Source organism: Lacerta agilis, chromosome 14, assembly GCF_009819535.1.
Source record: "Lacerta agilis isolate rLacAgi1 chromosome 14, rLacAgi1.pri, whole genome shotgun sequence".
Taxonomy (NCBI): Eukaryota; Metazoa; Chordata; class Lepidosauria; order Squamata; family Lacertidae; genus Lacerta; species Lacerta agilis.
The window spans coordinates 24,600,285-24,618,249 of NC_046325.1; the positions used below are offsets into that span (position 1 = coordinate 24,600,285).

General features: G+C 41.4%; 3 protein-coding genes across 3 annotated transcripts; all 3 read right to left on the reverse strand.

Annotated features, from left to right (window-relative positions):
- Window positions 1-3,042: 3,042 nt before the first annotated feature.
- LOC117058164 (olfactory receptor 10A7-like) lies at window positions 3,043-3,978 on the reverse strand. Its single transcript, XM_033169133.1, has one exon. It carries the CDS (start codon window positions 3,976-3,978, stop codon window positions 3,043-3,045), a length of 936 nt encoding a protein of 311 aa, XP_033025024.1.
- Window positions 3,979-9,697: 5,719 nt separating this feature from the next.
- On the reverse strand, window positions 9,698-10,702 carry LOC117057913 (olfactory receptor 6B1-like). Its single transcript, XM_033168755.1, has one exon. It carries the CDS (start codon window positions 10,700-10,702, stop codon window positions 9,698-9,700), a length of 1,005 nt encoding a protein of 334 aa, XP_033024646.1.
- Window positions 10,703-14,526: 3,824 nt separating this feature from the next.
- On the reverse strand, window positions 14,527-15,498 carry LOC117057914 (olfactory receptor 1-like). Its single transcript, XM_033168757.1, has one exon. The coding sequence runs from the start codon at window positions 15,496-15,498 to the stop codon at window positions 14,527-14,529; it is 972 nt and encodes a 323-aa protein (XP_033024648.1).
- Window positions 15,499-17,965: the final 2,467 nt, after the last annotated feature.

The following is a 17,965-nucleotide window of genomic DNA, read 5'->3' on the forward strand; positions in this document are numbered from 1 at the left end:
TCTTAACACACTGACTTCAGGGTACCATGGTAAGCCATCCTAATTATATTTTAAATATTTTCACCCTATCCCTCTTCTAACCATTTTCCTTCGCCATCTTGGGATCACCCACCAGAGATCTCTCCACCTCCCTCCAACATCATTGTCCAGAATGTCCTCTTTTTCTTTATAACCAAAGGTCAAGACGCAGTCCATAAACACCCTTGCAGAGAACTCCAGGGAACACAAAGCATCACCTTCCAGCATCTCCATTTTAGAATTCCAGTCATCTTCAAATTGCAATTTCAAAAGTCGTTTTCCCTTCATTTCTGGGCTCTCACCCCAGAAATCGGATATAAATTGTCTTCCAACCCTTGGTCTCTCACACCAACAGGATCTTCCATCTTCTTGGAGTTGCATAGTCACTATATTTTGTTTCTCAAATATTTCCTCAAGTTCCCTAGCAAGGTTTTCTTCCAGTTTAACAGAGTTCTCAAGAGTCTTTCCTGTTGCATACCACTTTTCCTCAACATTCTGCTTCAACAAATTTAATTTCTGGTTTAACAGTTCTAACTTCAAAAGAATAATCCTTTGTTCATGGGTCATACCCGGATCTAAAGCCAGTTTGAAAACGAAACCAAGCATGGTAGAAGTAGGCAGAGGGTATCGAGTTTCAGTACTTTTCCATCTTTAACCACAAGTTTCAGCCGCCATTTCCCCCCGAATCAGGGTGAAAAGATTATAATCCAACAACTTCAAAGAAGAAATATTTCCAACATCTTAGTTCCCCTGGCAGGGGTTTAGCCGATCTCGCTTGTCAGAAAGCTCTATAGAGACATTGTATCCGCTAATGTAGCAACAGCTAGAAACAATGTTATTTTCTTCATTCAGCAAAGAGAGGAACGGGCTTCCTTTTGACGTTCCTCCCGGAGTGTCCATTGTCAAATTTTAGAATCCAATTAACTCCGTACTTACGGCATACGGGTTTCTTCTTCTTTTCCTTCGAATCAGGTAAGAACGACACGCTCAGTGCAGACGGCAGCCGCCACTTCACCTGCCCGGTTGGGGCATAGCCTCCACAGCCCGGCGCCGTTGTCCCTTCACTCCCGCACCCCTTTTACAAGGGGAATGGGAGAAGGGTTCAGCACCATAGTGGGCCCGCTGGAGAGCCCGTGCCGCGGGACGCTCGACCCGCGGTTCGGCGGAGCCCGCTGTGCGGTAGCGGAGCTCCTACCCCCGGACAGGCCAGGGTCGTCTCGCTGCCGAAACGACCCTCGACCGCCCGCAATGGCGTCCTCGCCAGAAGTCCTCGCTTTGATGGTGTTTCCTGCTTGGCAGGGCGTTGGACTGGATGGCCCTTGTGGTCTCTTCCAACTCTATGATTCTATGATCAACTTCGGGTGGGGTGGGGGTAAAAAGGTAAAGGTAAATGACCCTTGACAGTTAAGTCTAATCGTGAACGACTCTGGGGTTGCGGCACTCCTCTTGCTTAACTGGCCGAGGGAGCCGATGTTCATCCACAGACAATTTTTCCAGGTCATGTGGCCAGCATGACTAAGCCACTACTGGTGAAACCAGAACAGCGCACGGAAACGCTGTTTACCTTCCTGTCGAACCTATTTATCTACTTGCACTTTAACATATTCTCAAATATTTTATTGAGAGGGCAAAATGGACCTCAGCCCATAGGAGCTAGCAGCTGTGCCACAGTGTGTGAGACTCTGTCCTTCCACTGTAATATTTTGAGGAAGGCAAAGATTCAGAGGCATGGGAAGGAGGGTGGAAGGGGCGGACTGCCCCTGATGTCATCACTGAGGGGGTGACATTCAGCACACCGCCTGCCCATGACTCCCAAGCCTACCCTAAGCCATTGGGGAAAGGGGGGAGCTGCGCTGCTTTGCCTTCGTTTTGACAGCTCGGGGAAGCTTGGGAGTCGTGGGGGGCAGTGCACCCAGGGGGTGACATTTAGCATTTTCCCCTTCCACAACTCCCAAGCCTACCCTGAGCCATTGATGTTGGGGGTGACAAAAAAGAATCACACTGGGTACCACCTGACCTTGCTACGCCTCTGCAAAGATTACAAAGGAATCCTGCAAAATTGACCCTCAATGGATTTCAAAGCAAACTGATCTAAACAGCAGATTGCTAGTCTCACCAGTCTCCATAGCTGGCAATGCAAATATTTAAAAAGTACACAAATATATCATAATGTGTTTGTTTGTTTTTTAATTGTTTTAGAAATGTTTATTTTGTTATAAAATGGTGACTTGGGCTCCTATGGTGGAAGATGCAGACTTTATTTATATGTCTACATGTAAAAAGCTTCTGCTGCTGTTCCCACTGTATGGAAGGGAAGGCAGAGTACTGTTTGAGGGTAGGGCTGGCATGGCAGAACTTTGTGTCCTTGTGGAATGTCCTTTTTTTGTTTCCTCAGCTCACTTTAGCCAGTGCCAATGCAACTCCCAAACTTAATGGAGCCCTGAAAAGAACATTCTTGTTAGGTGACCCAGATCATTATTTTAAAAAATCCTTGCGGGTTTCTGCTTGCTTGTTCTTCTTGTTGTTAATGTTTTAAGTGCCATTGGAACTTTAAGTATCATCTTAAAGAAAATGGATCCCAGGCCAGAAGAGTGTTAATCATTTCTCAGTGATGAGAGACGGGCAAGTCTGTTTATGCGAAGTTACACTTTTGCATGTTTTTTTATCCATACTTCCATTCGATTTTCACATTACTTTGAAAAACGTTTCTTTTTAAAAAATCATCACACAAAAGGTATTTAAATGTATCTTGAAAATATATTGTTTCCTGAATATCTGCTTTCATTGATGTACTTTAATCTTTAAACTGCTGAGAACTGCATCACAAGAGAAGTACAACACCTATTGAATACTTAATGCAAATAAGAACATTAGTCTGAGAAGTTTGGATCAAGTTTTTTTTCCATTGAGGAATATAAGAAGAATGAATGCAGCAAGCAGTTGAAGACAAAATCATTCTCAAAACTTAATCACAGCACTTTATGTTTCTGTATATTTCACCAGCTCCATGAAGGCCCCATGAAACTATGAAACCCTATTTCCGAATTTCCTGACAGATTTGAACAGAGCTTCCTTCACCTCTCTGTTTCTCAAACTGTATATGAGGGGGTTCAGCATGGGAGTCAAGATGGTGTAGAAGAAAGAGAAGATTTTATGAAGTTCCTTCAAGGTTTCTGTTTCAGGGATTACATAGACTAAGAATAATGAACCATAGAAAAGTGTCACAACAATCAGATGGGAAGAGCAAGTGGTGAAGGCCTTCTGCTGGGAAACTTTGGATTTAATTCGCAAGACGTTGAGAATAATGCGAACATAGGAAGCCAAAGTCAGTAGAAAAGGGAAACCTATTCCCATATACCCAAGAATAGAAGTTGCAAGTTTTACTAGCTGGGTATTGCTGCATGAGAGGTTTGCTAATGGATATACATCACAAAAGAAATCATCAATTTCATTGGGTCCACAGAAAGTTAGTTGTACTAAAAAAGACGTTATGATAGTGTTGGTCAACAGACCACACATCCAAGATGTGAATGTTAACTGCAGGCAGAGTCTACCATTCATAATGGTTGAGTAGTGCAGAGGTTTGCATATTGCCAAATACCGATCAAAAGACATCATTGCCAAAAGATAACATTCTGTGGCTACACAGAAACCAAAGAAATAGTATTGTGTGATGCACCCCTTAATGGATATGGACCTATCCCCAGTAAGGAAACTGACCAGCATCCTGGGTACAATGGTTGAAATGTAGCAGGTCTCCAACCCTGACAAGTTCATGAGGAAGAAATACATGGGAGTATGAAGATGCTGGTCAGCTGCAACAAGTAAAACAATTAGGAGGTTCCCAACAAGAGACAAAGCATAGATGGCAAAAAACAGTACAAAGAGTATTCGCAATGCAAGGAGGTTGCCGAATCCCAGAAGGGTGAATGTTTCAGGGCTTGAGAGATTTTTCTTCATTTCTGTTTGGTGGTGAATCTCAGCATCATTCTGAAATACAATTTTAAAAACATTACTGAGCTTGGAAACCCATCTCATTATTATTTTTCCTCCGATTGAATTTGAAAGTCACATGGGACATCCATCCACCCTGGACCTCTGCATTCTATACTAATTAATAATTGTACATTATTTGGCATAAGAGCCATACCTCAGTAGTAGAACATCTTGGTTTTGATCTCCAGATAGAACTGGGAGAGAATCTTGCCTGGATCTGTGGAAAGCCACTGCCAGTCCGTATAGAGGATACTAAGCTAGATAGACTGACTGTGGCTGCTTCCTATGTTACCAATAAGTGAAGCTCATATACTTAAATCAGGGTTATGACCTGGCTTTCTGTAGGGTCTGAATAATGAGGCAGATCAGGGTGATGCAGGGGTATTTAACCCCATGCAGTTCACAGTGTGACAGGGGAGCTGACCCAGCTTATGGGTTACCAGTGTGCATACATGTGCCCCACCCCACAACCTCGGAACCTGACTTCTAGTGGCACTGGAAGTCAGGTTCCAATACCTTGGAGACCTAAGAAAGCATCTCTGAGGTCTCAGAAGACCTCGGACACCAACTTCAAGACCTCAGAAGTTGCATGGGGCCCTGCAGTGTGGGTGCTTTTTGTGGATGCTCAGGCATCCAGAGCCTCCTAAAGCTGGTGCTCCTGCACTGTGATGTTCATAAATCTTGTGTTGGATCAGATCCTCCTGTTGTTCTGTTGTTGCTGTACTTTTCAGTTCTATATAGCTCTCTCTTTTCTCAGTTCTCTATGTTTCTTTAGACCCCTTTAGACCCCTGGGTGCTGCAACAAATGAGACTGGATCACTAAAGAGCTCTGGATTTTATTATATTTTTCTTTCATCACAGTACTTGAGGATTTGTTTGATAAGTTGAAAACTTCATGTAAGTTTTAAAAAAAAAATCTGCTCTGCTTTAATGAAAACACTCAAATCTGCTTCAGAACCCCACAGGCAGAATTCTAGATAGTCTCATGCTATAAACTCAGGCTTGAAAGCTCTGTTGAAGAGCACAAACAAGCACTGAATAGGCCAATATGAAGCTGTGGAATTTTAAAAATGTAAGAACAAGTGTAAATAACACTTGGCCACTCTTAACCAACTTAAGAAAAGTAAGAACATAGGCCAACCACCCCTCAACATGCACATCCAATGAGGAAATACGGAGGAAAATTGTTCCTTTATTATTCCTGCAGAAGCTCTTGGACCTATTTGCCTGCAGTTTGGGGAACTTAAATTCACTTCTGCACCTTTAACATTCATTCAGGTTGACTGAAAGGGGGGAAAGTTAGAGTTGTTTTTTTAGATTCCCCATTGCAGTGAATGGTGAAGGCAGAGCATCTTATTATACAAAGCAGGTTAGAAGCTTCAACACAGATCAAAGTGTAGGAGGCACAGAGCAATTCACAAACAGATTGAAATTTGCAAATAATGCACAGATGCAAAATCAAGGCGAATCTTGAGAACAGTGAAGACCACAAATTTAAAGCTCTTCCATGTTTCTTTTTAAACACAAGCTCCTGAAACATGGAAACGCACAGCACCTATCAAAACTCCAGCCAAGGATCTGGCTAGTAAACTGAGGGCAGAAGTAAAAAAAAGAAAGAAAAGAAAAGTTGTTTGCATTTTTTTCAGAAACACTGAGTACTACTGCTCCCCTGAAAGGAGAATTGGAGAGGGATGATTTGCAGAACAGAAGCAGAAGGAGAGAGGAAGAGTGATTAACCCTTCCTGATTTCTTGTTTTCCAATGCTGCTTACCCCACCCTCCAAGATGTGGTCCCAGACCTGTGTAACTGCACAATTCCAAGAATATGGTGCTAGAATCCTGAGGTGGCAGAGTGGGTGTTCCTAGTTTTGTAAAATTTCCAGTTTGCACATATGAAAAAAGCTCAGTACTATTCTAGTTTTCTACTTTCAATTCATTTTTTTTAATGAAGTGGTCTCTGACTAGCAGTTAGTTCTCTTCTACCTGCTTACGACTCTACTGCATTGCATGTTTAGACCTTTTAACTACTCCCTAGAGTCACACATGACTCAGATATTTGGTTTGGTTTTTGGCAGAATTTAGGCCACAACTTTATTGATTACAATCAAGTGAGTGTTGCATAGGCTCTGGTTCGACTAGCTCCCTGCACCCTAGCGCTGACCCAGAGCTCTATCGTAGGTCAGCCAAGGGTGAACACCAGGGACAACAGAAGGCAGGACCCCGCCAGACTGCCACCCTGGTGTCCCCCGGTCTTGGGCACAGGCACAACCCCTCTCAGGGTTGACCAAACCATTGAGTCGCTGGATTCCTTTACAGGAATACCTTTGCATAGGGATGGCCAGACCCTTCTGCCACCCCTATCACCTGAACCAGAACCTATCTGCAACCTTACAAGTTGTGATGATTTGCTACATGGTAGGTGAAACCCAAGTGGCAACAGCCAATCAGCCAAGGGGAAAATTCCTGCCATGCCCCTGTCCCAACGACAGACGACACACGATGGCATAGCAAAGTCAAGTGCAAGCCCTAAATATAGGGAGAGGTGGGTGGGTGTTCTGATGCACTAGTCCAAAAAGGAAGCTCAGGTACACATGCATGGGCTTAAATAGGTCTCTCAATGTTCTTTTCTTGTGTCCCATTAGTCAGATTACACCCAGCATCGAGGGAACCACCAATAGGGTGTTGTGGCTAGCCAAACAATCCCACTTACAACACAGGGTTTGGTTGCTAGTTTGCACCACAGTCTTTGAGTGAAGACTCAATTTAACAAAGACTATTATAGCCAAGTGCTTCAATACTTGTACTGCTTCTTTTGTTTGCAATATTTTTTTAAGTATTCAAAAAAATGTAATTCCCCCATCTGAAGTCTTAAGTATCATCCTTGAACCTACCACCTCAGCATTTGACCACCTTATTGAGCTGCACACACCAGGGCTTCTAGTCCATACCTAGTAAAAAGTGTTCAATGGCACCAGGCACTTGTTCCTGATTATGAAATGTGCATACATGCACACATACACACCCAGATTGTTGTGAAACTGTGAAAATGATTTTTGTGCAATTTTCTCTCCCACACATGCTAATGGACACCTTCTCCAATGAGGGACAGAGCTTCATGTACACATTTATTTTCCTTCCAGAATTATCTCAATAAATCAAAGAGTATAACTTCAGACGAACAGTACAACTTTCCACAATATTAGTGAAGGGTGCGGTTTATGAAAATAGGCAACTGAACTTAGTCAATGCTTGGTACCTTAATAGCATGTGATTTCTCAGAGGAACTTGTTTTAAAAAAAATCAATATTGGGAGTTACAAACCCATTTGAGCCAAAATGTTTTGATTTAAGCTGGCTCCCTGACATTACTGTTTTCTGAAACCTCTGACAGTTTTCTCAGTTCTATAGTACTTTTAAGAAATCAAAAATATTAATAAATCGGCGGGAGGTTTATGATTGCCTCAAGGCATGATATGAGGGCATGCTAGAGTTAAAGCAAGTTAGGTGTCTGAATGAGGGACATCTGGGAACCACTTGTACACCGGTGCCTTTAAGTACATGATGGGGGAGATGGGATAAAGATATAGTACATTCAGTGAATAATAGAATTTCATCTTTCTGAATGTATTCTGTGAACTCCAAAAAGTTAATCCTAGGATCACAAATATCCTAAAATAAATTGGCTCAGTGAAAAAAGTGGTATTTCTCTCTCTCTTTTTCTTTTTGGTATGCATATCATAAAAATTTACCAGTTTTCTCATAAAACTTGAGAGTGACCTATGGAAGGAGGAAGACCAATATCAGATAGGTTAGATTTACAAAGCCCAATTTCCAATTCCTATCATCCAGTTTAGCAGGAAAGTGGTGTTCTTAATTGGTGTACAGTGCATACGAACCATTTAAAACCCCCATAAAAATGGAAAACCATGTCTATATGTAGTACATGGAGACAAAACACTAACAGGATGGATTTATAAACATTTACCTCTAAAATGATAATACTTCCAGGTGGAAAATCTGATGTATTCCATTCGGGCTCCATAAATAGGATGCAAGTTTCTCTTCACTACCCCTGTTCTGTTCCAATCATGTCATTCCAATGTTGGCTCTGGAATCTTCTTTCCCATTAGTAGCTAACTGTTAGTATGCTCACTTATTTAAAGTACAAATGATCAAGTTGCCATGCTTTTATTCAGCAGCAAAATATCAGCAGGTAACCTTACTTCAACATGACTAAATGATCAAGTACATACCGTTTCTACAAATTAATATTTCACTATGTATAGGGGAAAGCGCTAAGCAGTTTGGCCAGATTTGGCTTTCTATATTACAAATTATAGGGGTCATGTGAAGCATCATAAACTATTACCATAGTTAGGCTCACATAACGGGACATTAGTAACATTACTGACAAACATGCTGAAGATAAGTTCCCAAACCCTGAAAGCTGTATGCTCACTCATACCTTGGGGAAGTCATTAGACTCTTCCAAAGCCAAGACTCTTAATTAGTACTATCTCTTCAGTGCTATGAAAGTACTCACAGCCTGTCCTCAACATCCTGAACAAGAAATGCCACCTTACTTCTACTGAAGTTTTATTTATTAAGTATAGAGATATTAAAATAAAGGAGGTAGGGTTTGGACATATTGCAGACTTGGACCCCACTGGTCATCTAGTCCAACTCCCTGCAATGCAGGAATATCAAGTAGATGACCATCCAACCTCTGCTTAAGAACCTCTGAGGAACAAGACTCCACAACCTCCCAAGGGAGTCCATTCCACTATCTAATGGCTCTTACTGTCAGAAAGTTCTTCCTGCTGTTTAGTCGAATTCTCCTTTCTTGCAATTTGAAGGCATTTGTTCAAGTTCTACCCTCCAGAGCAGGAGAAAACAAGCTTGCTCCATCTTCCATGTGATGGCCCTTTAGATATTAGAAGATGGCTATCATATCTCCTTTCAGTCTCCTCTTCTCTGTGCTAAACATACCCACTGGGTATTACCCAGCTCCTTCAACCATTCCTCATAAGACTTGGTTTCCAGACCCCTGATAATCCTGGTTGCCCTCCTCTGCACATGTTCCAGCTTGTCGATATTCTTCTTAAATTGTTGTATCCAGAACTGGGCCTAGTATTCCAGGTGTGGTATGATTTTCAGAAAAATATTTTATGTCAGGATATCAATCTCAGAGGGCTAGATCTACAGTAGATCCAGACTTTATCAAATAGAGTTATTTATGACTGCACTGCAGGTTTCTGGTTTTTTGTTTTTTTTTTATTCTTCACCTTGTTACATTACCAGTGGCAGTGGCAGTTTGAGTATCATTTTGAAAAGACTGAATCCCAGCCCAAAGGAATGTTATTGAATGGCAAGGGATGAGCCAATCTCTCTGTTTATGGCACGTTTTACATGTTTGTTTGTGCGTGTGTGTTTTTCCACGCTTCTGTTCCATTTTCAAATTAATTAGTAAAGTTCTTTATTATTATTATTTTTTAAATCATCACAAAAGAGATATTCAAATATGTATTGAAAATGTAATTTTTTTTCAAAATATGCTTTTATTGATGCACTTTAATGACTATGTGAAAACTGAATGCCTCAAGCAACCCAGTTAATGACTAAAACAATATTTATCTTCCTGTATACTTCACCTGAATCAACCCACTATGAAGTTATGGAACCCAATCACAAAAAAATTCTGGCAATTTTGAACAAAGCCTCCTTGACCTCTCTGTTTCTCAAACTGTAAATGAGAGGATTTAACATGGGAGTCAAAATGGTGTAGAAGAAAGAGAAGATTTTATGTAATTCCTTTAATTTTTCTGTTTCCGGAACTACATAAACCAAGAATAACGAAAGGAAGAAAAGTGTCACAACAATCAGATGGGAAGAGCATGTGGCAAAGGCCTTCTTCTGGGCAGCTCTGGATTTAATTCGCAAGATGGTACAAATAATGCAGACATAAGAAGCTAAAGTTAGGAGAAAAGGGGACCCTATTCCCATAAACCCCAAAATAAAAGTTGCAAGTTTTACTAGGCGGGTATTGCTGCATGAGAGGTTTGCTATTGGATAAACATCACAAAAGAAATCATCAATTTCATTGGGTCCACAGAAAGTTAGTTGACCCAAAAAAGAAGTTATGATAGTGTTGGTCATCAGGCCACACATCCAAGATGTGAATGCTAGCTGGAGGCAGAGTCTACCATTCATTATAGTTGAGTAGTGCAGAGGTTTGCATATTGCCAAATACCGATCATAAGACATCATTGCCAGAAGGTAACATTCTGTGCATGCCAAAAAACCAAAGAAATAGTATTGTGTGATGCACCCCTTGATGGATATAGACCTATCCCCAGTAAGGAAACTGACCAGCATCCTGGGCAGGATGGTTGAAATGTAGCAGGTCTCCAACCCAGACAAGTTCACGAGGAAGAAATACATGGGCTTGTGAAGATGCTGGTCAGCTGCAACAAGTAAAACAATTAAGAGGTTCCCAACAAGAGACAAAGCATAGATGGCAAGGAACAAGGCAAAGAGGAGGATTCGCAGTTCAAAGTCATCGCCAAATCCCAGAAGGATGAATGTTGAAGGGGTTGATAGATTTCCCCCCACTGGTTTTTGCTGTTGAATCTCAACTTCATCCTGAAATACAATTTGAAAAATGTTAGTGAGCTCAGCAACCCGCCCCATTCCTGTTTCCCCTCCCACAGACGCTTGTGACTAATGTGGACAGTTGCAAGTGACTGCAAGGGACGATTTGCAGAGGAAAAGCAGGAAGAGAGGCAAAGAGCTCTCAGTTCTTACCAACCTTTTGGTTTCTCCCTGCTCTTTACCCCACTTTCACCCACCAATTCGTGGTTCCAGACCTGTGTAACTGCAAAATCCATGACATCACAGAAATGTAGAACTTCAGATGCAGAAGAATTGAAAGTGTTGGAGTGGGATTTAGTACTTCTGACTGTAGTAGATGTTCCCTGGTTTGTAAAAAAATAAAATAAAATAAATCCCAGGTTACATATAAAAATAAATTATCACTTTACTATCCAAGTTTTCCACTTGCAAAGAGGTGTTATATGAAGATGTGGTCCTTGATTGGCAGCAAGTTTTCTACTACTAGCTTAAGACTCTACTATACCTTACTGCTAGATAGATAGATGTACTCAATGGTTGAATGAGGCTCCAGTACTTTGACCACCTCATGAGAAGAGAAGACTCCCTGGAAAAGACCCTGATGTTGGGAAAGATGGAGGGCACAAGGAGAAGGGGACGACAGAGGATGAGATGGTTGGACAGTGTTCTCGAAGCGACTGGCATGAGTTTGGCCAAACTGTGGGAGGCAGTGGAGGATAGGGGTGCCTGGCGCGCTCTGGTCCATGGGGTCACAAAGAGTCGGACACGACTGAATGACTGAACAACAAAAACACTCAATGGCTACATGCGGAGCAGAATTATGTGGGAAGGAGGCTGTAGAATTTTGAGAAATGAAGGCAGCTCTTCAAAATTGTAGGTGGGAAATACCACATTGAATGCTTCTTTATAAAGGAAATCTCCTTGCCTGCAGAAATCTAGCACAATGGGGAATAATATTCAAGCTAAGGTCTTCCATGCTTGCACATCTTTTCTTATTTCAAATAATTTATTTCAAAAACAATGTTATTCCTCCACATGCAGACTGAAGTGGCGTCCTTTGTTCAACCACCTCAGCCCTTGACCATCTTATTGAGCTGCCTATGTACACACCAGGGCTTCTAATCTATAACTAGGAAAGAGGGTTGCATTTTGTCATGTGTTTTATATGAAACTGTTATGAAACTGTGAAAATGATTTTTGTGCATCTTATTTCTCCTGATAGTTAAGAGGCATGTTAGACAATGCAGGAGGGAGTGTCATACACAGGTAAGCTTCGATTTCACTCCAGAACTATCTCACTGAGTAAAAAAGGACAACTTCAGACTAGGAAGCAGACATTGTGAAGTGCACTATGTGAATGCAGGTGTGCATGAAAATACGCAGCTGAGCTTAGTCAATACTTGGTACCTAACTTGCACATCTTCCCTGGCTCCTTGACATTACTGTTTGCTGAAATCAGCTTTCTCGGTTCTATATTATATTATTCTATATTAATAAATTGACAACAGTGTTATTTTTGCCCCAGAGCATACACTGAGGGCAGATGAGGCAGGTTTAGGTCTGGTGAATTCCTGGATATGGAATGTCAAGGAACCCCATGTATGCCACCTTGAAGTCCACGATGAAATGAAGATGGGCTGTAAAAATGCACTAAATTAAATAAATAATAGCACCTATTTTCCCTGAACAGATTCTGTGAAATCCAAAAAAAGTTTGACCCTGCAACGTCAAAGATCCGGGGGGGGGGGGGAATTGGCACAGTGATCAAATATGTCATTTAGTTTCTTCTGTGCCTGCAAGCTAACAACCCACCTTTTCTCTCACAAAACATGAGACTGGCCTACATAAAGAGGAAGACTGAGATCAGATTGGTCAGATTTACAAAACCCAACTTTCCCTTCTTATCAGCCACTATCAGTGCATATAAACCATTTAAAACCTTTGTAAGAATGAAATACCTTACCACAAATATAGTACATGGAGACAAAAGGTTAATAGCATGATTGATAAATAAATATTTACCTCTGAAACTGTTATATTCATAGGTATGTTCCATTCAGTTTCCATATATAGGATGGAAGCTTCTCTTCTCTATCCCTGCTCTGGTCCAAACATTTCATTCCAGTGGTGACTCTGGTGTCTGGTGCTCATTTGGTAGCAAAATATTACTGTACTCACTTATTTAACGTACAAATGATCAAGTCGCCTTGCTGTTATTCAGCAGTAAAATATGAGAATGTAAACTTATTTAACAGACTATTTCTACAAATGGATATTAACTATGGTTAGGAAAAAGAACTCAGCAGTTTGCCAGTGTTTGACATTCTATATTCTGAATTCTAGGAGTTATTGTAAGCTATTACCATAGTCAGGCTTACATAACAGGACATCAATGACCCTGGAAGCTACATGTTGACTCATGCCTTGGGGAAGCCATTAGACTTTTGCAAATCCAAGGTTCTTAATTAAGGTACTCACAGGCTGCCCTCAACAGCCTGAACAAGGAATGGCATTCATTCTGATGACATTTATTGCTTAATTATAGAAGTAATAAAATAAAAGAGATGGAGTTTATTCACAATGGTCTTGTGGGTTGTCAGAAAAAATGTTTTGTGCCAGAATATCTAAATAGAGTTATATATGACCTGCAATCCAGCACATACTTGCCTAGCTGTAAGTTTCATTGAACTCTATGGTGATAACAGGGTTGTGCTTGAATATGAATTCATATGAATATGAATTAATTTGTATACTGCTTGATGTCAAAATAGACTTCCAAGCAGTTTAGAAAATATAAAAACCACTTACCCGAGTATTAGAATCTGAGCATCGCTTGTGACAGTGCAGAAAAACAATTCCATTAAAACAACACATCAAATAAAAGAGAAGACTCCTGGTTTAGCCTAGTCAATCCTGACTAACATTGTACTCCTAAATCTCTTTTACCAGAGAGAAAGCCTCATAGGATTTAATTTTGAATAGACGTATTTAGGATTGCACTGCATGGCTGCAATTTGATGCAAACAGCCATATAAATAAGGCTCGTTGAACAAAATATGAATTGCATCTCTGTAAACATCCACAGGGTTCGATTGTAAATGAAAACAACTGAAAGGGTTGCAACTGAGATTTGAGCAAATTATTTATTTGAGTAATTTATTTATTTCGGTGGTTTATTGATATGTTATTTTTCTTGCTGCGGCAGAATACATAATCATTATGTTATTCCAAAATATTCATTTTCAATGCAAAGGCAACAATGCAAATTGGGAGGGAAGTAGTCAATTGCATATTGTTTGCAGACTGAAAACAAGAACAGGTGCATTTTGGCACTAGGGCCTGAGATTCTCCGCTTGTTTAAAATCATTTATATTCCAGAGTTACATAATTAAAACTTTGTTTTTTAACCAGTGAACACCCATGTTGTGGAACAGAAACCTAAGATATAAACATCTCAATGTATCAACAAACTTTTCCAACTGCTTCTAGTACAATACCTTATACTTCCACAATATTGATTAAGAAAGTACTACTGCTTGTTGGTTCCACAAGTCCTTTCGTGGGAAACTTGTATCCTTCCAGATGCTGTTGGACTCCATGCCATTCAGGTGGAGTTGATGTACCAGAGAAGGATTTGGGTGTAGAGTCTCAGGGGCACCGCATGAGAGGCAGATGGGGCACCAAATTTTGGCATCACACAGGGAGCTGCTGAAAATCAAGACCCCAAGATCCGCCACTGGATTTGAAATGGAGTTCAACAACCTCTGGAAGACCATTGGTTCCCCATTCCTCCTGTATTCTCTTGAAGGAAATATATTACAGTTAGGCGCATCACACACTGTAGAAATGGTTAGACAAAACAGGGATCCATTTATTGAATTCAGTTATGACAGTACATTTTTCGGCATCCTTGCAAAATGCGCCACCTTGCAGCAAACTCTTCTTAGGGCTCTATGTACTTCTTTATTTCTTAAACTGTAGATTAAAGGATTGACGAGAGGTGTCAAGACTGTATAGAAGATGGAGAAGACTTTATTGAGGTCTCTCAGAGTAGGTGTATCTGGCAGCATGTAGACAATGATTATTGTGCCATAAAAAATGCAGACAACAATCAGATGAGAGGAGCAAGTCGAAAAGGCCTTTTGCCGTCCAGTGGTGGATGGTATCTTTAGGATGGTGGTGATGATGCAAACATAGTATGTGAGGGTCAGTAGAAATGGGGTGATGGTGAAAATGAAGGTTGAAAGAAAGGTGACAAGTTCAATCATGCTTGTATCACTGCAGGAGAGTTTTTCAAGTGGGATGAAGTCACAAAAGTAATGATCCATGACATTTGGGCCACAGAAGGATAACTGGGACATCAGATATAATATTATACAATTAGCCAGCAAAGAGTCGACCCATGCCCCAACAATGAGCTGAACACAGAGCTTTGCATGCATGATAGAAGTGTAGTGTAAAGGTTTACATATTGCCAGGTAGCGGTCATAGGACATCGCTGCCAGGAGATATGTCTCTATACCTACACAAGAACCAAACAAATAAAATTGGGACAGACATCCACTAAGGGAAATGGACTTCTTGCCACTTATCAAATTGGCCAACATTTTGGGCAAGATAATAGAGCTATAGCAGGTCTCCAGGCAAGACAAATTGGCCAGGAAGAAGTACATGGGGGTGTGGAGGTGTTGATCAGACACAACTAGCAAAAGGATAAGGAGATTCCCAGTTACTGTCACAATGTAAATCATTAGGAACAGTACAAAAAGATGGGGGTGAAGCTCAGGGAGATTCCCAAATCCCAAAAGGATGAATTCTGTGATAACTGTATGGTTTTCCTTCTCTGTGTTCCACATTGAATTAATCAACTGCAGGTCACATCAACCCTAGAAAATAAAACCAGAAGAAGATGCATTTTGATATAAGGACATCCATCAAGTTTTAAAAGCCCCACCCCCCTTAATATCAGCAGCACTAGGAAGCTGTTTCGCAATAGGAATAACTCAAGCAAAGTTTAGTGGATTATAGTATGTGGGACAGATTTTGCTTACCATCTCTATTGCAGCTTCCAATATGATTACAATCCTCATATTACAGTCCTACCTATTAAAACCTGTCCCGCAGTACCGCCACATAGCATCATCATAAAGCCAATTCAGAACGAGGGTGGTGCTTCTTGCTATCACTATTGCACCTTGTGGTTAAGCATATGGATGCTCAGAAAGCAGCTGTGGTCTTTTCCTGTCCTTTTCCTGTCCAGCTCTGCACATTCCTGAGAAGATGAGACCTGGCCACTGTAAGCTATGCCTTTGTGACATGCATGAACACCTGTGTTTTATTATTAACAGTTTCTTATCTGAGTAGCACTCATTTTAGAATTTGCAGTGCAGAGTCTGCTTCTATTTTCACTGTTGTTGCTTTTAAGTGTTGTAAGCCCCCCGCCTTGCCCCCCAGGCAATGCAAACGCTTTGGAAGGGTGGAGTATAGTTTTTCTAAAATCAATCAGTTAATAAATTCCAAGTACGCTTAGTCAGACGTTCACCCCACTGTTATCACTGGAACAAAGTACTTTCCCAAGCAAGTGTGCGCAGGATTTCAGCCTAAGGCAATGTGAGTGCTGCAATGCTAAGCGAAAACACAACACGAGTATCTTTGTCCAAAAATGAGCTGAGCTTTCTTTTTCCAGTTGGAGTAGTGAATGAAAAGGGGAGTTTGAAATGGAAATGTTTTGATGAACTGGGTGGATTTGGGAAGCCGGTTCCCATTTCCCCCCATTTGTCTTCCTAAGTGTAGAGATGGGAGAGCAATTCAATTCAGACTGCATTTAAAGGTGATTCTACCTACCTTACACATTCCAGAATGATATGTGAACCGAAATATAGCCATTCCCTAGAATCTTATTTCAGCACTCCTGATGGGGCATCCTTCACAGTACCAGAGGACAGGAGGCTAACTAAGGGAACTCAGGGGGAATTGGGAGTGCCCCCCACAGCATCTGCCACCAGAGGCAGCGGCCTCATGGTAGGATCCTCTGTATGTATTTCTTCCTTGAGCTTTACATTGATATAATGGGTGAGAGAAAGCCGTGAAAGATTAGTAAAATAAATATGGAAATTAATTATGTAACTTGACATGGCCTTTCCATCCACAAAGGTAGTTTGAACCATGCATTTGAATTAACAGAACTTCACATACAACTGGAAAGAAGAGAAATGGAGAGAAAGCAAAATTGACCTATCCTAACACTGGTAAAAACAAACTATCGTTTAGAAAAGCTCTTGAAATATGGTACCTCACCAACAAAAGAATAGCATCATATGGGATTAGCACTTGCCTTCAACCAATCTCTTTGATGCGCAATGATATTCCATGATTCAAAACCTCTAGTTAAAAAAAAAAAAAGGAAACGCAATAGGCTCTGAGCAAGCTGGAACTGCCACATTTACACAGAACTGTTAGTGATAATGTTTATAACCCTAAATGGGTTTAGATGCTTCTCTCTTAAAATAAGTTATCCTGGGGGACTTTTCTGCAGATTGGCTATCTAGGGGGGGGACCATTTATCTTGCAACTGACTTCCTAAACCCTAAGGGGATTCTTGTATTAATTATTGCTTCATGGGATTGCTTCACTGTCTGGATGAAACATATGACTGGAATTTTACAGCCTTCTGGTTTCAAGTTCAGTTGTGTGGGGAAGAGATGGAGGGGTGGGGATGGACTGCCCCGGGTGTCATTCCTGAGGGGGGTGACATTTGGTGCACCACCCGCCTGCAACTCCCAAGCCTACCCCAAGCCATTGGGGCAAAGGGGGAGGTGCGCCACTTTGCTGGTGGCATTCCCCCTTTCCCCCTTCATTTTGACAGCTTGAGGGAGGCTTGGGAGTCACAGGTGGGTGGGTGGCGCGCTGAATGTCTGCCATCGGCAGCTCGCTTCACCCCCATGGGCGACTCACTCTGCCCCTGGCTGCAGGGCGCGCGCTGTTCCAAACACCCAAGTGGCTATCCCGCGCCTGGGAGGGCACCCTCCACTCCCTGCCCCCCTCGGGAGCGCACCCACCCTGGGTAGTGCAGGCATATGCTCCACCACGGGTGTGGGGTGCTTGTTTTAAAAACAAAATCATAACAAGATACCTGTTTTAAAACATTTGATTTATATACATAAATTGATTGCCTTTAGCTGCCCTCTAGTGTTCAAACTTCCTGCTTGACAGCAGCAGCTTCCTATAGCATTCAGTTTATGCCCAGATTGATTTTATACAATAATGGAAAAAACAGCAGGCTTTTTGCTGTGGTGTTTATTTTAAAAAGTATATTGGCAGTGC

What these genes read in the sequence shown, in the direction of transcription:
- LOC117058164 (XM_033169133.1), bottom strand. Translation starts at nt 3,978, where the DNA reads ATGAAGAAAAATCTCTCAAGCCCTGAAACATTCACCCTTCTGGGATTC.
- LOC117057913 (XM_033168755.1), bottom strand. Translation starts at nt 10,702, where the DNA reads ATGGGGCGGGTTGCTGAGCTCACTAACATTTTTCAAATTGTATTTCAG.
- LOC117057914 (XM_033168757.1), bottom strand. Translation starts at nt 15,498, where the DNA reads ATGTGGAACACAGAGAAGGAAAACCATACAGTTATCACAGAATTCATC.